At 41.2% G+C, this 22330-nt stretch overlaps 1 protein-coding gene across 1 annotated transcript in view; it reads right to left on the reverse strand.

The window, feature by feature from the left end:
- The window catches only part of sspo (SCO-spondin), a 148671-nt gene that overhangs the window by 97506 nt on the left and 28835 nt on the right, over positions 1–22330 (reverse strand). The window contains exons 23-42 of the mRNA XM_085763813.1: positions 21993–22195; positions 19364–19491; positions 18065–18174; positions 17092–17241; positions 16169–16262; positions 15867–16076; positions 14548–14753; positions 12897–13011; positions 11971–12092; positions 11116–11289; positions 9622–9855; positions 8835–8957; positions 8464–8561; positions 6976–7207; positions 6115–6267; positions 3978–4115; positions 3095–3277; positions 1924–2074; positions 571–730; positions 204–252 (exon numbers count right to left, since the gene is read on the reverse strand). Of these exons, the coding sequence (XP_085619939.1) occupies positions 204–252; positions 571–730; positions 1924–2074; positions 3095–3277; positions 3978–4115; positions 6115–6267; positions 6976–7207; positions 8464–8561; positions 8835–8957; positions 9622–9855; positions 11116–11289; positions 11971–12092; positions 12897–13011; positions 14548–14753; positions 15867–16076; positions 16169–16262; positions 17092–17241; positions 18065–18174; positions 19364–19491; positions 21993–22195 (3033 nt within the window). The remainder of the gene's footprint in view (positions 1–203; positions 253–570; positions 731–1923; positions 2075–3094; positions 3278–3977; positions 4116–6114; positions 6268–6975; positions 7208–8463; positions 8562–8834; positions 8958–9621; positions 9856–11115; positions 11290–11970; positions 12093–12896; positions 13012–14547; positions 14754–15866; positions 16077–16168; positions 16263–17091; positions 17242–18064; positions 18175–19363; positions 19492–21992; positions 22196–22330) is intronic.

Below are 22330 nucleotides of genomic sequence, written 5' to 3' on the forward strand. Positions count from 1 at the left end.
AAACGGGATACTCAAAAATCCAATCATATCCGGGATACTCAAGTCTATATAAATGCACTGAATGATTGCATCAAGGAACAGGAACTCATATTTGTAAAAGTGCAATTTTGAAAGAAAGAAAGAAAGAAAGAAAGACACAAGCAACTGTTCCTCTCTGTAAAATCTGTCAAAGTGTGGATATCAGAGAGGAGTCGTGACGTTACCTCGGCAGTAACAACACCGGTCTCCCTCTCCAGGCACCAGACTTTGTCCCTGTGCAAACAGAGGAACTTTCAACATTGAACTCAGTCACTCAGGCAGCGTGTGTGTGTGTGTGTGTGTGTGTGTGTGTGTGTGTGTGTGTGTGTGTGTGTGTATGTGTGTAGCACCAGGCTGTTTACATGAGATAACAGCGACACACATGCATTTAAGCCCAGTTAATCCCGTCATCAAACATAAACTGTGCATCCTATTTCCACACATCAGCCTACTCACTCACAGATATAAAAATAGGCCCATATGTACTGTGCACATTATGAATGACTAAATACACACACACTTATACATACACACATTTACACACACTCTTACCTGTGGGCATCCGGTGACAGCGTAGGGACAGTAGGGGGAGCACTGCACCGTGAGGTTGGACAGACAGTGACAGAGCTGACAGGGGTGTGACTTCCATCTGTCGCCCACAACGTGAGTCTGACCCTGGTACGCACACTCATCACAGGGGTCGGTCTGACACCTACACACACACACACACACACACACACACACACACACACACACACACACACACATATATCCAGGTGGTGAGGGAATGACGATCTGAGCACCGAACACAGAGGTCGTTTCTGAGGTGTTTGTCAGAGATCATGAGATTTATTGGAGGAAAAACCTCAAAGTTTTAATTTCTTCTGTTTTAATCTGCTCATTGTTTTTTATATTAAATGTACCAGAGGTTTTATTTTTCATTCAGGAGGTGATGGACAAAAAGCAGAACACTCATCTTCTGTGAACCTCAAATATCCACACTGAACTTTATCTAAACTTGCATGCATTTTGCATTTTGTGTTACACTGTCCTTTCTATGACTTTATAAGATAAAAACTGCTAAGTAAGGTAGATCCAAATGACGAATTTGTGTGGTTGGACGATGCTGAGAGGGTTAAACATCTTTTTAAGTTTAAAATATTTGCATTTTCTTTATTTCTTGAAAAGGCCTGGGCAATGAGACGGAGAGCGATATACAGATGAGTACTGAAAGTAATCTGAAGTTGTTTATTTTTGTGTCGCACTTGTGTGGCGGGTAATACCAACAGGAAGGACTGTCTAGTTTTTGATTTGTCAGTAAATGTGTCTTGTAATTCCATATGGGATGGGCCACAATGGTGGCATGACAGGAAAATAAATATTAATTCATTCATTCATTATCTAAATAAGAGTATTTTTAGATGTTCAAATCAAATGGGTCGTCAGTAGGTAAGTGACATCTGGTCCCATCAGGAGAGGACGACACACACTCTTAACATCTCTCACTGGTTTCTTCTTGTCTTTTCTTGATATTATCTATCTCAAAATATCTACGGTTTGAATCCATAATGCAAAACAACAAAATACTGTACAAGTATTTTATTTTGGCGTATGGCAGCAGATAGAATTAAAGCCAGACTTGAAAGATGAATTATAAATGGATACACCTTGCTACTTGCAACTATTCTTGTCTAATTCTAAATAGCGATACACCTGGTCTTATCAATCTTGATTTAACTTTTTTATCTATTAATCTATTTATTTCTATTTTTATTTCTTTCTGTTATGATTTGTTCTGATCGAAGGGGTTGGAATATGTGTATAATGTCTGTTTGACATAATTGTTGATGCTACTACTTATAAAAGAAAAGAAAATATAAATAAAAACCTCTGAGGACGACTTACCGCCGAGCCTTCCTGTAAATCCCTCTGCACACTCTCCCGTCCCCGTGCTTCGTGGGGTTGTTGGGGCTGCGGAACGACCACTGGACGCTCTGGACGCCGCACGGCCCCAAACACTCCCCCCACTCAGACCACGACGACCACCCACAATGCACTGCGGCGGGACACAAAGACGAACCGACGCTGTGAACGGACGCTCAGAGACGCTTTGGTAACACTTTACTTGAATAGGTATTCATAAGACTGACATAACACTGTCATAACCATGACATAACGGCTGTCATAAACATCAATGAATACTTATCAGGGTATATACAGGAATCTTGAAGTTAATTTTAATACCTTTTTAAGGCTTTTTCAAGACCTTCTCAATATTTTTCAATACCTCACCGCCACTTCAAGCTGTAACCATTAAATCAATGACACTTTTAACTGAACAGTTCTAGTTTGTGATAAAGACTATAGACCACTATGATACAACAGTATTCAAAATAGGCTAGGATAATAAATAAAAGGCAAACTTTACAATAAAAAAAAACAAAAAACCATTGCTCCACTCTCAAAAAACCAAAACAACAATCTTCTTTTCTTTTTTATGTACCGGTTCATCTTTGTTTTTTAATAAAATAAATAAATTCACACACTTTTACAATGTTTTTTAGGACTCAAACTCTTGGACAGCTAATTCAGAAAAAATACCTTCAAAATGTAAGACTTTATAAAGTCATGAAAAGACTTTTTAATACTTTTTAAGGGTCTTAATTTTCCCAAAATTGATTTATCACCTTTTAATACTTTTCAAGACCCCGCGGATACCCTGCTTATGACAGCTGTCGTTAAGTGTCATTCGGTAAGTTAAGTCACTTTTGATGCAAAGTTGACATTGTTTGAGATGTTTTTGTTATGAGAACTTGACATAATTTTTAAAGTTTGGCAATTAGGTCTGCTATGACAGTTTAAATTGTCTTTATATCAAGTTGTCAGAACAAAAACATCTCAAACAATGTCAACTTTGCATTAAAAGTGACATAACTTACTGAATGACACTTAACGACAGCTGTCATAAGTATTCATTGATGGTTATGACAGTGTTATGTCAATCTTATGAATACCTATTCAAGTAAAGTGTTACCGACGCTTTTATGTTGAGGTGCTTTGATGTAAGCAGACTCACCTGAGCAGTCGGGGTTGGGCCGACACCTCTGAGGTCGACCTCGCTCACACACACACACCTCACACTCCAGTTTTATCTGCTGACCGGGGAAGTAGCGCACGCCCGCCACCTCACACACACACTCCTCCGGTGACACACACTGTTGAGTGTGGCTCATCACCTGGCCGTCGGGACACCAGCAGCCTGAGGGGGAGAAACATGGATCTCATGTACTTACTGTAAAAGAGTTAAAGGGATAGTTCAACATTTTGGCAAATTCTCTTATCGCCATAATCCCTATAGTCATAACAGTAGGTTTGTTACCTTTAATTGTCGGTGCAAGCTATTTCTAGAACTGCAGAGCAGAGCCGTGAGCTGCTCAGAGCTACGCTACGGAGGCTCATGGGATTTCTTGGTTTCCCTCATCAAACTCATCAAATACACAATCCAACAACTCCACAACGCTCTGGTGGACAAGTTGTGACCTGCACATTCACCACGCTATGAGATAATCATGTATAATTATGTAACATTACGACACATGAAGCAAATACTAGGAACTACTTGTTCTTTTGAAATCCCTCCGCCCAGCAGCAACCGTGTCTGGAAAGTAGTTCCGGCTGCATTTGCCTCTAAAACAACTCTGTCTCGTAACGTGACATGATTATCTCATAGCGTGGTGAATGTGCAGGTCACAACTTGTCCACCAGAGCGTTTTAGAGTTGTTTGATTGTTTATTTGATGAGTTTGATGAGGGAACGTCTCTGCCCCGCAGATCTCAAAACAACATGCACCGACAATTAAAGGTAATGAACCAACTGCTATGACTACAGGGATTCAAATTTGCCAAAGTTTTGAACTATCCCTTTAAAAGAGTTTATGCATTTCAAAGCTCCTGACTGACCGGAGAAACAGGGCTCGGTGGGATCGCAGCTCGTCGCGCTGCTGATGTGGGCGCAGGACACTGGACAGGGAGCGCAGCTGTGTCTCAGCAGCCCGGTGGGACAACTGGTGTTGGAGCATCCGTCGTCAGGACACGGCTCTGCAGCGGGACAGGGAGGAGAATAGATATCGAGTTTAACTGTGTGACATAAACATAACTAAACAACCAAATCAATGATCTGCGACCTACACGTTCATTCATTCCTACATTCACAATCATTCACACTCATTTAAAGCAGACATTATACAATATCAAGCCCCAATTGATTGATGTATTTATTGGGGCTTGATATTGTATAATGTCTGCTTTAAATGAGTGTGAATGATTGTGAATGTAGGAATGAATGAACGAGTAGGTCGCAGATCATTGATTGTTTGACTTATTTATTGATGCTTCTGCTTATGGTACATGCTTGTTTTTTACTGTCATTGTTTATATGATGCTACTGTCATTATTAGTTTTTATTTTCTTTATTGTTTTACTTTTTAAGGGTTGAGAGAGAGCCAGGGCAGACTACATTTCAATGCATTGACTGTACATTGTACTTTTTAATGTATATGACAAATAAACTTGAACTTGAATCAAAAATGGATTTTATTGCACTTTTTTTTGCAGTTTTGCGACCCGTCTCAGGAGGAGGAGGAGGAGTTCAAACTCCCCAGGAAACCGCTGCTGAACTTTTACAGATGTACAGATGTCGAGTCCATCCTGATGCATTGCATGACACTGTGGTTTGTTGACACCGAGCATCGTGGGGATGGAGTTACCACAGCTGAACTCCAATTATTCCTCCAGGATGAGGAGGAGGAAGGCAGCCAGAGAGCAGCAACACCCCGGCCGCTCTCTGGTTCAGGTCGTTAAAGGCCAAAACTTATCGGCTAAGGAGCAGTTTTTACACACGAGCTGCTGCCTCCATCAGCAACACAACTCAACACCTCACACATCTGCACTCAGAAAGACTCTTGGACCGGATTTATTTATTGCACAATTGAAAGTTAATCCTGCTGTTTTGTTTGCATACATGACATTTAGTTTTAGCGTTCATTTTACTTCTATTCTATTTTATTTCTATTCTGTTGTTTTAATTTTGAGAGAAGCTTCACCAAGCTATGTATGCTGTGGAACTGTTTATTTGTGTATGCATGTGGAACTGGAGTCTGAATGTGTTTTGATATTATGTGTCTGATATGACTTGTACAGCACTTTAGTCAACAGTTGTTTTTAAATGTGCTATATAAATAAACTTGAACTTGAACTTGAACCATGTTGATAGTATTGCTTTTATTAGTATTTTACCTTATTTTAGTGATTGTTTTTATTGTAATAACTTTTATTATAGTTAATCTACTGTATGTTGGTAATTTAAAGCACAAGTACCGGTAAGCGATCCGGTCGTTTTGGCTAATGCTGCGTTCCAGGCAGGCTTTTGAAACCGTAAATTACAGCTTCAAGTCACGACTTACGACTTTGTAGCGTTCCAGGCAACCCACTCGTGTTTTTCCGACCTGTTTTACCGGTGAAAGTCACTCGTAACTTCCGACCCGTGAACTCGCACCAGATCGAACTGGTACGACTTCACAGGTCGAAAAAACACGAGTTACGAGTTGCCTTGAACGCACCATAACGTCTTGTTAGCAGCCCCCGCCCTCGTCATGGATCTATTGGTCCTCGTCCCTACGTCACCACATTCAGGCGCATCCCTTGGCTGCACACACAGCCCTTCATGCCGTTCTCTCTCCTCATTGGATAAAACTTGTAGGATACAAGAAAAGTTTTCTCCTCGGCTCAGAGCAGAGCAGAGGGACTGACAGATCCGTGTTTCAGTCCAAACACTCTTTGTAAGTGATTGCTGTCGGAAGATAGAACTATTTAAGACTTATATTAACACAAAAATATCTTAAATAGCTTACTTCTGCTTTAAGTTGTTTAGCTGGCACTGGGTTGTATTTATGTTGTGCAGCATTTTGGGCAACTGGTATATCAATAAAATTTGAGTTGAGTTGAGTTGAGTTGAGTTGAGTTGAGTTGAGTTGAGTTGAGTTTAGTTGAGTGTATAGTGATAATAAACTTCATTTTCATTCACACATTCTTTTCTTACTGATTTCCATGGTGAGGTTGGACGACCCCGGCAGCTGAGAACAGTCTCGGCCTCCGTAGCGAGGAGGGACGCAGCCTCGGTGTCGGACCTGAACTCCCCCACAGCCGCTGGAGCAGTTGGACCAGCTCACCCAGGGCAACCACTGACCGTCCACTGGAGGAGGAGGAGAAAGAGGAGGAAGAGGAGGAGGAGGAGGCAAAGACACAGACAAATACACATCTGAGTTCAATCTCATTTCAGATTTTTTTTTATTTTTTTTTTAAAATGGGAACAGTACATATTAATGAACACTGTTGTGTAAATATGTGGGATTGTAGCCAAGTGGCTAATTTCCATACCCAGTCCTATTGGCAGGTTGATGTTAAACATAAAAACAATGAAGATAAAGGCACAAGAGGCAGGACTACGACAATAGATAGACAATGCATCATGATAACACCTTGACATCTTACACAAACATACAGTATATGACATGAACAACATATGTATAATAATTGGCCGAAAAAGTATTAAGGGGACCAAGAGATTACAGAACAGTTATAAAGTGCTACAGTGCTAATTAAAGTGCTATGTGCTAAAGTGACGAGTGCAAGATTAAATTAATTCTGATTGCACAATGCCCCAATAAAGTGCAGGATTGACTTAAATTGCACTATGCCCATGGCACACGATTGCACATGCAGATGTGTGCCTAATATTGCACTAAATTTGTATACATAAATGTATTATGTACACACTAAAACATTTAAATACATAAGTATATGTATACAATATACAGAAAAAAAAGAAATAAAAATACAGAATGGTGCCCCATACAATTAACACTCTCATTCAAGTCTATCTATCCTTCCAGCTCTCTACCTGGACAGGTGGTGTTGAAGCACTGCAGCCTCTGGACGTCCTGCCCCCGGCAGCGGCGCAGCGGCTCTCCTGGGGGGCAGCTCCTCTGCCGGGTGGCGGTGCCCGTCCCGCAGGAGGAGCTGCAGGAGCTCCACGGACCCCAGGAACTCCAGGACCGACAGCCATGTTCGTCCGAGGGGTCTCCGAGTGGCGTCAGAGAGGAGTCTGAGCAGTCCGCCGCCCCGTTACACACCTAATGACAGGATTAATCAAATATAACTGGGAGGGATTAAGGGATGTAGCACTTTTTCCGCATTTTATAATTTGAAATATGTGTGTATCAAAAATATTTTTCTACTATTTATGTATTTTCAGGGTATATACAAGAATCTTGAAGTTAATTTCAATACCTTTTTAAGACTTTTTCAAGACCTTCTCAACATTTTTTAATACCTCACCGCCGCTTCAAGCTGTAACCATTTACATCAGTGACGCTTTTAACTGAACAGTTTTATATAGACCACTATGATACAACAGAATTCAAAAAAGGCTAGGATAATAAATCAAAGGCAAAGTTTATCAAAAAAAAACATTGTTGTTTTAGTTTTTTTGAGAGTGGAGCAGTCTTCTTTTCTTTTTCATGAACCGGTTCATCTTTGTTTTTTAATAAAACGAATAAATTCACACACTTCCGCAATGTTTTTTACGACTCAAACTCTTGGACAGCTAATTCAGAAAAAATACCTTCAATATTCAAGACTTTATAAAGTCATGAAAAGACTTTTTAATACTTTTTAAGGGTCTTAATTTTCCTAAGATTGATTTATCACCTTTTAATACTTTTCAAGACCCCGCGGATACCCTGATTTTCCTACTACGTATTGTATTTGAAAAATGTTATGAGATTTCTACGTTGTGGCTGGTATGGCTTACATCTATTTATGGTGTTTTCATTGGTATGGGCGCAAGTGTACTTACACAACACAGTTTATTTACTCGTGTGTGTGTGTGTGTGTGTGTGTGTGTGTGTGTGTGTGTGCCCCTGCGCCCATGCTTTTGTTTTGTCTCAGGAAGTACTTATATTGATGTTTAAAAACACTAGAATATAACAGGACTTTGTACTATTATTGGATGCTGTTATATATATTTTCTTTAGCACTTTCTAACATTTTTCCACGCTAAATGTTAGTTTTTGTGTATGTACCGGTATCTGCTTCCTGTATTCTACTGTAGTTGTCACATGACTACCACATGATACTTAAGATGGCGTCTATGTGGATTCTGTATGTCTGACGAAGAGCAGTTGTCGCTCGAAATGTTACACTTCTCCTGTGAATAATTGGACTGCATTTTGGAGCCCTGTGGTGTGCGAGCCGTTCTATTTTCTTTATAATTTGAAATATGGGAATATACTGTCTGTACAGAGTATATACATCATAATTTCTGATCTTTTATGAACTAGATGTGTGATAATTATCAATCAAAAAGCAGAAACCCAGCAGCACCTACCATGTTGAAGGGGATACAGCGTCCATCCATACAGGTGTATTCAGCGCAGGGCTCAGTGGTGTTTCTGCTGCCAGGGGGCGCTGGTGTGACAGTTTTATCTGAACACAAGGACAACAACAAAAAAAGATTGTAATTAAAAGTCCACACTGACTTAGGGTTTTTCCCTGTTAAAAGGGTTTTCTTGGGAGTTTTTCCTCAGTGGATGTGAGGGTCTAAGGGCAGAGGATGTTGTTATGACGCTGTGTAAATCCCTTTGAGACAAACTGTTTGTAAAAACGGGCTGTATAAAATAAAATTGCCTTGCCTTGCCTTATTTCGTCTTTCTATATCCTCCCTTTTCTTCGTTTTCTACTTATCTCATGAGAACTCACCACACACCAGCTCGTCCTCTCCCCGTGGACAGTCTGGGACGCCGTTGCAGACTTGAGTCATGTTCACACAGGTGCGGTTGTCACAGGAGAAGCTGCCGGGACAGGGAGGGATCTTGGTGGAGCCTGAAGGAAAACACACAGAGAGAAGTGTGTTCATTTACATATCACTTCACCAATCTCATCCATTCATCTGTAAATTACATCTGAATAGCTTAGTAATACATCCACGATTCCATTGACAATACAGATAGGGATGATTGGTCCTCCCTCAATCACACAAAAGATGAAAATAATAAAATACAAAAATTTAGAATGTAACTCCTTAGGCTTAGAACAAGAATGAAATAAAATAAAATACTGATGCATATGGGTTGACACAGAAAAACATAGATGACGAAAGGAAATGGATATAAGACCTCGTAGTAGACAAACGATGGACGAACAGGAGTGACATATCTAATCCATCTTTCCCATCTTTTCAAAAACAGATGCTGTTTTAGCCTTATAGCAAAACAAAAGTAATTCTTTCCATTTTAAAAATGTTATAAATGATGTCAAACCACTCGTCCACTGTAGGTTTTTCTAGTTTTAGCCACTTCCTTGTTATAGCTTTTCTAGAAGCGGCACTTAAAATCTGAAACAAGTATTTGTCATTAGAGGAGACATTTTCTGATGGTAAAACTCGAGAGAAGTGTTTTTTTTCATCCTCTGCTCCTGTGACATGATAATATAAACTCTGATTCTCTTGATGCTCAGGATATTTTTTTTACACACTGACTGAACCCACCACAGTTGTCCACGCTCTCGTCCGAGGCGTCCCTGCAGTGCGGCGTCCCGTCACAGAGATGCCAGTGGTCGACGCACTCGTCCCCGCTGAGACACTGGACCTGTCCGGGGCCGCACGGGGCGGCGCAGCGCTGCTCGTCGCTCCCGTCCATGCAGTCCGTCTCCCCGTCACACCTCCAGGCCTGAGGCACACACTGCCCCCCGGTGGAGCAGCTGAACTCATACGACCTGCAGGCTGGAGGAACAGAGCTTGAAATCATCTTCCAGGACATTTTTTAGCCGCTACAGTCTGATCTCATCAAACACTAACACATCCCCCGTCCTATTTTCGAAAGTTGTACCTTATTTTGCACATGATTGTTTTGGTTTTTTTGGTTTTTGATTTATTTGCACATTATATAACCTGCATAAACAATGACAAATAATTCAAGGGATAGTTCACCCAAAGCTCCCAGTGTCTCAGTTCACTGCTTTGCCTGTGTCAGTGCAAATCTCGCGTGATTTGCACTGACCGGCGGAACAATTTCTCATGTCGGGGCTTCAATACAAGAGGGACATTACAGACGAGCACTATGGAGGTATTTGGATGTTTTTTGGTGTGTCTTTTTGAGCGAAGAAAAGTGAGCACCATTCACAACCATTATATGGACAAATACTGCTGCGCGGACCACCCCGTAACTCCGAGAAGGCACGAACTATCCCTTTAAATTAATCTTGCGCAGGAGAGGTGGAAGCCAAAAAAGGCTTATGAAATAAAATACCTCCCCTATGTAAAAAAAAAAAAAAAAGTAAGAAGATAATACAGAAATTCATAACATAAAAAACAGAAAAGAAAAGAGACTTTAAAAAAAAAGAGATTTACATGGAAAAATGAAAGACTGAATTAATGAAAGAAAAAATTCATAAAAAATGAAAGGTACAAATTTACAGATCCAGAAGTGTTATAAATCTTAACTATTGTTTCTATGTTTATTCTATATGTTTATTCCTCTCTCACCCCCAGAAGTCTGATTTAAAGATGTGCAGTCTGTGGCTCTGACTCATCTATGAAATAATCTCTGACATGCTTAGAAATTATGACCAATGTATCATAGAACAACGCAAAAACATGTTGTTTTTGTTTTTAAACCACGCCTAAAACAGCTCTGTGCTGCTCCTCCATCTGTCACTCAGCAGAGGAGGCTGCAGCTGCGGGAGAAAAAAAACCCCCTCATGCTCGTGGTCCAACACTGGAAACACTTGGAGAACTGATCCTTTGGGGTCTGAAAAAGTCAAACAGAGCTCTGATAGCTCTGATTTCGCAATGTGATAAATAATTTTCTTGGATATTTGACTTTTTTTTTTTTCTCATTTTCCATGTGTTTTCCACAACTGGAAAATTGGTCAACCATTCTCCAGGTTTTCCAAGACGCAGGTTTCCAACCCTGAAAGCTCTGTGAGGAAACCAGTGGGAAAACTCTTCACCTGGATCTGTCTGTGCAACACGACTTCTTACCTGAGGTGGGTGTTGTCAGGGTAACGTGGGGGGGTGACGGTGTGACGACCACGGCGTCGCACACGGTCCCGTTCTCATCCTCTCCACCCGGACAGTCGGACGTCCCATCGCAGAGCTTAGCGACGGGGACACATGTCCCGTCTCTGCAGGCGAACTGGTCGGGAGCGCAAGTCACTGCAGAGCAAAAGAGGACGACACAAGTTTAAAAATCATCTTCCAGGGTAAATAAATGCATTAAAGGGATAGTTCACCCAAAATTGAAATTTCAGGGGGTCTCGGCGTAGCAGTGCATGTCCATATAACGGTTGCAAATGGATACCAACTGTCTTCGTAACAAAAAGACACACCAAAAAACATCCAAATACCTCCATGCTGCTCGTATGTAATGTCCGTCTTGTATTGAAGCCCCGAAATGCAAAATTGTCCCGAAAAAAATTAAATAAGTCTTTATTTCAAGCTTGTTTTGTAGCAGAAGCTTCTTGAAGCTCCTCTTCCCGGTTCGTCAAATTTGGACGAACTGGGAAGAGGACAGACCCTGGTTCATCCAAATTTAGATGAACTGGGAAGAGGAGCTTGCGCTACAAACAAGCTTGAAAAATAGACGTATTTAATTTTTTTCGGGACAATTTCGCATTTCGGGGCTTCAATACAAGACGGACATTACATACGAGCAGCATGGAGGTATTTGGATGTTTTTTGGTGTGTCTTTTTGTTACGAAGACAGTTGGTATCCATTTGCAACCGTTATATGGACATTCACTGCTACGCCGAGACCCCCTGTAACTCAGAGAAGTGAAATTTCAATTTTGGGTGAATTATCCCTTTAAACTGGTTTGTTGTTGTTGTTATTTGTACCTCTACTGGGACAGACGGCTTCATCCGTGCCAGAGGGACAGTCTCTGTGTCCGTCACACACTCTGTCTGCAGGGACACACTTGTCTCCGGGGCACTGAAACTCCCCTGCTGCACACACACACCTGAAACCACAACACAAAATAAGAATTAGAAAAGTCTTTATTGTCATTGCACACAGATTGGTGAAAACAAGATAACCCTTTAATTTACAGGCCGCTAATTATGTGATAATGTCAAGAAATAACAAGTAATTGCACCACAATGTCTATAAATAGCCTAGAAATAACGGTCAATTTCATAGTAATGCCAAGAAATAACAAATGATTGCGTGGAAATAGCCCAAAAATAACTGATTGTAAATGACAATTGCAAGGACTTGGTGGAGAAAAATTCTGGCCTTTCTCAATTCAAAGTATGAAAAGCATGTGTAATCTTTTGCCTTTATGAAAATTATGACATTACTATGTAAATGACCGTTATTTCTGGGCTATTTCTTGACATTATCACGTAACTAGCGGCCTGTAAATCAAAGGTACTTCCAAAAACAACAACACTCAGCTCGTTAATAAGAAATAAGAAATAAGAAATAATGAATAAAGATTAGAAATAAATAAACAGGAATAGGGACACACACATATTGCACTGTTAGTGCATTAAAAAATGGATGAATGATGTAAGAAATGGTCTCTTATTGCACTTAAAGGAGTTAGCAGTGGTTCTGTCCATGAGATAATCGTCACCACATCACAGTCTATGATATGTGTGGCACTCAGGCAACAGGAAGTGGACTTTCAGAATAAGACAGTGTCAAAATCAGTGATTTTTTTTATTGCAAAAGCAGCAAAACAAACTCTGCAAAGCGTAATTAGACGTGTTAATGCTGTAAATCCAAAAAAAAAAAACATCTATCAGAGCTGAACACCGACCCCCTCTCATCACTGAGGTCTCCACAGTCGTCGTGTCCGTCACAGCGGTGGAGGTAGAGAACGCAGCGACCGCCAGCGCACATGAACTCCCCTTCGTCGCACACCACACCGCAGTCTGGAGCGAACACAGAAAACAACACAACAACAATTTAAAGGGATAGTTCACTCAAAATTGAAATTTCATGTCGACTAAGGGCTGGGAGAAGTTTCAGAGTCCTCCGTGCAGCACTGCATGTCCATATGACGGTAGTGAACGGGGTTCACTTTTCTTCGTCCAAAAAGACACACCAAAAAACATCCAAATACCTCCATAGTGCTCGTCTGTAATGTCCCTCTTGTATTGAAGCCCCGACATTAGGGATGGGCATTTCGAATAATTTTCTAATCGAGTAACCTAACCTGGTGTTACACGGGTAACCGATTACTGTAATAAAAAATAAAATGACGTCATGTCTGACGGACAGAGCGCAGCCGGTGCATAAATGCGCTCTGTCCGTCAGACAGTCCACATTACTGACACAGCGTCGTCAGACACAATATCAGGTGGATCATAAGACTAGAGACTGGAGTTCAAGATGCACATCTGCCCCATATGTGCATCTTAAACTCCAGTCTCTACTCTTATGATCCACCTGATATTTAGTCTGACGACACTGCGTCAGTCGGGGAATAAATGCGCTGCATGCGCGCTGAGCGGCTGCCTCGGAGGAGAAAACTTTTTTTTCTTTCTTTTTTTTTAAATCATTTGCGGTGCTTATTTATTAGTCCAGACTACATTTTGGTGCCTTCGGTCCTCTCTGCCTCGCATCGTCTCAGGAAATAACTAGGAAGGTTTCAGAATGTTTGTAAACTGAAAGCATATTTTCTAACAGACTTGATGATCCTGTCGTCTCCCTCCCGACGGTTTACGCCGAGGGAACCACCACAGATTATTGTAAAAGGTTTGAAAGTTCGAGGCTCGATCCAAAAACACTTTTACACAGCAGAAAATCACGTTGCTTGATCCGAAACTGTTTAACACTACAAAAAGCCGAACCATGGCATGATAATGTAGCTTGATCTGACACTAGACTGCGCTCTGACGTGCCGTTTTTTTAATCCTAGGTTAACCGGATAATAAATTCATAACCGAGTAGCAGATTGCCTACACGGGTACCCGGGTACTCGGGTAACCGTGCACATCCCTACCCAACATGAGAAATTGTTCCGAAAAAAATTAAATAAGGCTATGTTTCAAGCTTGTTTGTAGCAGAAGCTCCCAGCGTCTCAGTTCACTGCTTTGCCTTTGTCAGTGCAAATCGCGCAAGATTCCGGCAGAGCAACACTGGGAGCTACAAACAAGCTTAAAATATAGACTTATTTAATTTTTTTCGGAACAATTTCTCATGTCGGGGCTTCAATACAAGAGGGACATTACAGACGAGCACTATGGAGGTATTTGGATGTTTTTTGGTGTGTCTTTTTGGACGAAGAAAAGTGAGCCCCGTTCGCAACCGAGCCCCCTTGTAACTCAGAGAAGGCACGGAGGACTCTGAAACTTCTCCCAACCCTTAGTCGAAATTTCAATTTTGAGGGAACTATCCCTTTAAAACACAGTTCACATTATAAAAACACTGAATCCTGATGGACTCTATAGTGACCGACCGATCACCTTGTTCATCGGAGCCATCAGCGAAGCCGCAGTCCAGCCGACCGTCACACACGCGACTCGCCGGCAGACACTTCCCGCTGGCGCACTGGAACTCCCCCGGAGGACACAGCGGCGTCGGGGTGGCCGGTCCACAGAACTCCTCGTCCGATTGGTCCACGCAGTCCGGGTGGCCGTCGCATCGCAGAGCCGGGTTCAGACACGGTCCACTGCAACAAGGGTTGATGTCAAATCACTCAGTTTCTTTCATAAATTATATCACAATGACAGTCACCGTACCAACGCTGTCAGGCTGTAGAGTTTGTTTTACACTGGAAAACAACAAGATTTTACATTTTTTACACTCAGCACACATGCACCACATGCTAATGTTTCAAATGCAACATGTCGAATATAGAGTCTAAACTCTAGAGCAGGGGTTCACAAACTTTTCCATGCACCCACCGAGTTTGAGGCTTGATGTCAGGTGCAAACCACCGAGTCAACGCTAACAGTTTATGACGTCATGAGTGATATTTTTGACTGGCAGGCAGTTAGAAAGATCAGCATGGCAAATAAGGTCCCAATATTATCATACGGTAATATGGTTTTAATATTATATTATTATGAATTATATTGGATTATTAATGCAATTTTATTTTGTTATTTGCATTTTTTCTCATCTCATCTCTCACATGAGGTTTTTTTCTCATCAACCTCATGTAGCATCTTGATTAGTATTTTGATGCACTATAATGCAAAACTACCCTGAGTGACATATTTTAGCTTTAGATATTTAGCATTTTTATACATCTTGTACTGTATAGATGGGTTATGTGACACAAACATGGACTGACAAACACTACGATCTCTGGAGCTACTCCATGACTTTAGCATGTTACACAATGGAGCCTGTCATATTCAAAAACATTCTGGCTTCTTCAGAAGTGTCACCTGTGTTATTTTTGTAGCTTTGTAGCATTCATACCGCATGCAATCACAATATTAAATTCATAATTGCAATTCAGGACACTTTGGAGCTATGTATATCACCTTTTTACTCTTTTACTCTTTTATTATTTTACTCTTTTGCTGTGCTATTTATTGTGTATTATTGTATTGTATTTTATGTGGTCTTATGCGTACTGTAAGTAGTGGAGCCAAAGACAAATTTCCACATTGTGGACAATAAAGATATTGAATTGAATTGAATTGAATTGAATTGAGTGTCTTGTAAATAAAAACCTATTTTAACTATTAGAACAGAGACATAATGAACTCCTTTGGACTACAGTATTTATTCAGTGTTATTAACGACCTGTGGTGAGTCTGTCTGGCTTCACCTCGGTGTGCTGCTGCAGCGGAACTGGTCCGGAGCGCAGGTGGACGGACAGATCTCGTCCGAGCCGTCGCCGCAGTCGTCCTCGTTGTCGCACACCCACTGAGACGGGATGCAGCGGCCGCGCGCACAAGTGAACTCTGACTCCAGACAGGGAGGGGAGGGGGGAGGGCAGGCCACGCCCTCACACTGCCACACACCGGCCTCACACGAACTAACAAACACAAAGGAGACGGAGAGATTAAAAAACTGAAGAACAACGTAGTTTCAGGAGGATTTTAGATTTTTTTTTAGATCTGGACCGACCAGTTCTGGCAGTTCTGAGTGATGGTGGTTCCAGGTGGAAACATGGAGCCGTCCCACTCGCACGGACACTCGGTGGGAGCGACACAGCTGTCTCCTATAGGACAGACAGACAACATGTTGACAACAAATATGCTTTTTTTCAACAGCTGCAGTGCAAGTTTGTTTCAGACATTTGGTCCCAGAGATGGACAGAGTACTCCACCCCAGTACTTGAACAAATACTACTGGTCAAAATTTACTCCGTTACAAGTAAAAGTAGCTCAGTCGACAAGTTACTCGAGTAAGAGTGAAAAAGTACTTGCTTTTAAAGGTACTTAAGTATCCAAAAGTACATGCTTTTAAATTTAAAAATAAGAGTAAGAGTAAATTTCTTATTTTTCACATCATTGAATTACTATATTTTTTTCTAAATGAATGTAAGGAGCTTTTAACTCTTGTTTCTGAGAATGAACTCTTTGAAAGCAGCTGCACTGATGTGCTGCTTTTAGGGGTTAGGGTTTCCTTCTTTGACAAACACAGCTTGTGTCCAATAGGATTTCAGAAGAAAAAAGAAAAAAGAAAAGAGCAGACCTGAAAGTAACGAGTACTTTTCAGCCTTCCTAGAAATTAACTTGAGTAAAAGTAAAAATATTTGTCTTGGAAATGTATTCAAGTAAGAGTTATAAGTACCAAAGAAATCTAATACTCAAGTAAAGTACTGTACAAATCCTCTGGATATGTACTTAAGTTCGACCACTGTTTGGTCCTGGAGAAGACATTACTGGAAACTTTACAACGCGTCCAGATCTGAATACCATCAGTTTTTCATCCTCACAGGTCCAAAACTCAGCAGTGATCTGGACTCTTTCTCCGTTTTTGCAGTCTAAGTTTTGGATTAGTGCAGTAAATCTGTTTTTTTTGTTTTGTTTTGTTTTGTTTTTTACCGTGTTGGACGGTGCCTGCGGGGCAGAAGCAGCCCTCCACACAGGACAGGACGCCACACTGGGAGTGTGGACTCTGCTGAACGCTGGGACAGGAGAGCGAGCAAGCCGGACCACAGGGGTCGTACACCAGCCCGTTCTCACACTGCAGAGCTGAGGGGAAACAGGAAGTGGAATTAAACAAAGAAATGATCAGACAAGAGTGGAAGGTGCATGAGTTTTAAAGAGGAACTATGAAAGTCTGGTGTCTCTTCCTCCTCTGTGTCTCTAACCCTCCTCTCCTCCATGTGCATTTGTTTTCAATGAGAAATCAATCCATGGAGCGGTGGATAACGTTATTTATCATCTACCATGTTACCGTGTGTACATTTGTGTAGTTTTAATTTATCTGTCATTAACAAGAGATTACGGGTCACACCCCATCCGGACATACAGCTACACGAAAGCGATGTGAGTGAGAAAAAGTGATTCGAATGCGTGATTTTCAATCGGCCTGTCCTGACATGCCCAACCCTGAAAAACTTGCTCGCTCTGTTTCTATCTGGACGACATTTCGCGGCCTCGTCCCGCCCCTAAATGCTTCTTATTGTTTGAAACGTACACGCTACTCCCTGTTGACAAGCTAGTTAGCAGAGACAGGAGAATATGAGAGAATTGCATTTAAATAAAATGTAAAAAAGTATATACACTATATATATACTCCAAAATGTCAAAAATGGCAACCAGGAAATGTCATGAGTCTAAAAATAGCACCAAATGTCACGCTGCAAATCTTGTGTGAGATTTCGTCGCTGGTTCGCTCGCTCGCTGTATGTCAGGTTGCGTTGTTACGGTGTTACCAGCACTAGTACTCCAAAGCTGTTTAATTAAGGTACAAATGTAGCATAATTAAGCTAAAAATCTCTATAAATAAACTATCTATAATAAACTCTTTAAGATCCAGTGTGTGGCAGTGTGATGTGTGTGTGTAACATACGACAGAGCTCCTGAGACCTCCAGCGGATGTAAACCCCTCGACGGTTACACTCCTCGGCGTAGGCAGCGATGGCCGTGCAGAGACACTCACAGTCGCCACCCGAGTCACAGCTACAAGACGCACACACACACACACACACACACGGTACGGTCTCGAGTAAAACAACAACATTATAGGAATGTGCTGTATTTTATTGCTGGTGGAGCTCATGTTTGTGCACCAGCAGGTTTCTGAAAGACACACATGAACGTTTTTATGCACCAGGATGAAGAACAACACTGACTTGTATGATCCTACTTGGTGGCAGTAAAAAAAAACGCACTGATGTAATAATGAGGTCATACGAACATTTCTAACACCAACACATGAATCCAAGTGTTTTTGTTGTTACAGAAACTACAGATGTACAGCGTCAGGGTCTTTTCCATTACAGGAGTTTAACAACCAGATACTTGAGCTGTCCATAACTCAAACTTTGTTTTAAGACTCGTATGGCCTTATGCAGCCTTGCCTTTAGCGATTGAAGTAGGGAGCTATCGTGGTTTATGTGTTTTGTGTGACCTTAATACTGTTGAAGATGAATTACGTTTTCTGTTTCAATGCCCTTTGTATGATGACTGAACTGAGACAGTCCTTGTTTGAGAAAGCCCAGACAGATAATCCAGAATTATTTTGGATGCACGAGCATAATATGTTGTGTTGTTTTTTTCTCAGGAGGAGATCAGTGTCCTGGCTCGATTCATTGATAAAGCCTGGATATTGAGACAGAAAACATTATATCCCACATAAAATCATAAATTACTGTTTATTGTGTTGTCAATCAATGGTTCTCAAAGTGGGGTCCCCAACTTTTTTGAGAAATTTTACTATTTTTTAATAGAAAATGTTTTACATTTTTTTTACAGAAATTTCTCTCCTAAAATATTTCCAAAACTTCACGCCATTGGCCCTAATTTGAATGCACACTGACTAAAAAAGTAACGTTCTTCAGTCTCAGATCAAATATTTGTGTATTTCTGGTGTTTGCTTCAAATTTCTGCCAATGGGGGTCCGTGGTCTAATTTTTGTCAATTTAGGGAACCTTGATCTAAAAAAGTTTGACAACCACTGTTGTATATCAAGCTTGTCTGTTTTGTTCTTTTTGTTTTGTTTTGTTTCACGCTAGCCATTCTTGAATGTATGTACTTTATGCTTAGTGTCTTATGTGGGCTGGGCACAAGAAAAGGGCATGACACTCAAATAAACAAATCAATCAATCAAATGTAATGCAAAGGTGCCCGGTTCAGCCATGTCACTCACCCACAGGCGTCAAAGACACACCAGTCATAATACTGCTGGAAGGGAACCTCAGCGTGGCACTGAGAGAAAAGCTCCTGGGTCAGAACCGCACACCTCTTCCTGGCCCACGTCATCCTGTGTGGGTTCAGCTGAACACAACACAGAGAGAGAATACAAGTATATAAGAACAATAAAACAGCAAACAGGACATCGACAACACTAGATCTGCAGCAGTTTAATTTAATTTAATTCAGTTTATTTGATAGGGACAATGCAGGTTAACATAGTGACACTTCCACTCGTTACAAACAAGTCAATGTGACTGATGTTCTGCACACAGAGATTATAGCTAATGCTAGTTTCCAACTCCCGTCCCTAGTTAGGCTTTTAGTAGAAAAAAAAGGTAAGAAGAAAGACATCAAAATTACATGACAACACTATAAAATGACAAAAAGAATAAAAGGTGTTTGCGCTCTTGCTCACTGTCCAAAAAATCCTCTTTTCAGGTACGTAGGCCAACAAACATTTGAGAGCAACAGGAGGAAAAGGCTCGCACACTGATCAAAAATGGCAATGTCCACCAGTGCAACCATGGTAATAAAATAAAATAAAATAAATGTTTCTTTATTTTATTTTATCACCATGGTTGCACTTTTTTGTTGTTTGATGGACCATTAAATCTTTGTTGCATCCGTTAATCTCTGGTGGACTTTGCCATTTTTGATCAGTGTGTGAGCCTTTTCCTCCAACACTATAAAATGTACAATACATCTAAAATCATACCAAGTCATGACACATTAAAAATGCATACAATTCTGCCAGATGCCAGATTTTAACCTTTGTATTAAAAATCCTAATGTCTCGGGTTAGTTTTATTTCGGTCGGTAGTGAATTCCACATCTGGGAACCCTTTACAGTTGGCCGCGTTTCCCAGATTTGTTAAGAAGCTCTTAGCGCTAAGATCTTCTTAGGAGCGCTCTTAAGAACGCTGTGAAAGAAGAACGTGTTTCCCAGAGTCGCTCTTAGCTTAAGAAGATCTTTCACTAAGAAGGAAATGTAAGATCGAGCTGACCCACTCTTTCGAGTCTTCTTAGCGACTTTTTAGCACTTTTTCAAGGCAAATCAATATCACACTAAGCAAGATTTAAACAGTGCACATCGTATGTTTAAAACATATTAAATATGTGCCGAAATAAAAAATAGAGATAAAAAAATAAAATAAGAACAATAAATAACCTAAATATCACATCAGGCACACAAATAAAATTAATCATCATGACTATCATTTATCATAATTTTTACGCACACACCCACGTCCCACGTCTGCATGAACATCAAAAACACAGCCGTTCTTAAATCAACCCCTAGTGTCGCTGTTGCATCGTGTTTTTATGCAGTGGGCAGCTTCTTGGTGTGGTGGGGGCATCGCAAGCAAGGGTCAGTGTCACGGAGTGTGGCAGCCGTGACACTGATCCTCCTGTGCCATGTTATACTGGCACCAAAAAGACTGTCACGCATTAACACTCCACTGCCTAAATATATATGTAGCCTATATACATATGTATAGCATTGATCATTCAGTGATGATGAGAAAAGAAAAACGTGTTGACCACCAAAATAATTTTTTAGTGGGTGGATTTGAACCCAGACCACAGCAATGCTTCAACTTGCAGTGGGGATACTCTATCAAGTGAGCTATTTGCTACCTTGTGTTTTCATGCTTTCTAGAGTTGTCTGGCTGTAAACCAGCCAGCCCCTGTGCACGTTTTTATTTTTATTTTCACACACATCAATCACATGGTCACGCAGCCGTCTCGGCCGCATCATTACGCAGCTGTGCCGTGTCACCTACGGCCAGTCCGTCACTGCCCGAGACGAACGCGGCAACAACAGCGGAGAAGTTTCTAATCAGGCCCGCGGACACCGGGACCTGTGTTAACCCCATGTTTGACAAGTGGAAATCCCGTTTTCGGTTTATTCATCGTCCGTCGGTGCAGCTGCGCTTGTCACTGTGTGTGATTTATGCGCGTAATAGGTGGCGTGTGATATAATAATCGATTTGCCTGGCATCGATTGATTCAGTTTCAGTACTGTGGTGGTGGACAGCTCCCGTTAAGAGCTTCTTAAGAAGCTTCTTTGGCGTGATCTTAAGAAGGCAGTTAAGAACGCATCTGGGAAACACCCGTATCTTAGCGCTCCTTCTTAGCCGAACCCTTCTTAAGAGCCTTCTTAAGTCCTTAAGAAAGATCGAATCTGGGAAACGCGGCCAAGGCTGATTGCCCAAAGGAGGTCTTCTTACGGCGTGAGATTTTATTTTACAGTTGCCACTTGCCGTACCCCTGGTGATCCTATCACTATTTTGTCTTCTAAAACGACTGCACAGCACATCTGGAGCCAAGTTCTGCAAACACTTAAAAACCAGTTTGACAGACGAAAATTTTAAGAAATTGTCAAAACTAAGCAAATTATACTGCTTCAAGATGAGACAGTGATGCCACTTTATTGGTTTCTTGGCCATTATTTTTATGGTTTGATAATAATATAATACAGAGATGCAATTGACTTAATTGTGGTTGGAGAGGCCTGACTCCACACTGTAACACAATACGACATATGAGAAAAAAGAAGAAGTTGGTGCATGTGAACTCACAGCACAGGGGTCTCGGAGGTCCTGGTCGGCCACGTCGGGGCAGGAGGGGCTGACCTTCCACGAGTTTCCAAACAGCTCGGCCGTCGACTCCACGATGCCCTGACGTGTGGTGAAGTCGTTCTCCGCGTCGCCGTCGAAGTTACCGCACAGGCCGCCGACCCGACCGCGCAGGGTCGCTGCCAGACGCACATACACACGCATACCTGGAAGATCATAAAATAATAATGGTAATAAAAAAATGTATAAGGAGAAACAAATTAGAAAATATACAATGGAAATTTGACTGGATGTTTAAATCTTGAGTTGTTTTGGTCTTGTAATTTAATTAATATGGGTTT

The sequence above is a fragment of the Trachurus japonicus genome, chromosome 20 (assembly GCF_045865225.1).
Source record: "Trachurus japonicus isolate A0001 chromosome 20, Traja_1.0".
Taxonomy (NCBI): Eukaryota; Metazoa; Chordata; class Actinopteri; order Carangiformes; family Carangidae; genus Trachurus; species Trachurus japonicus.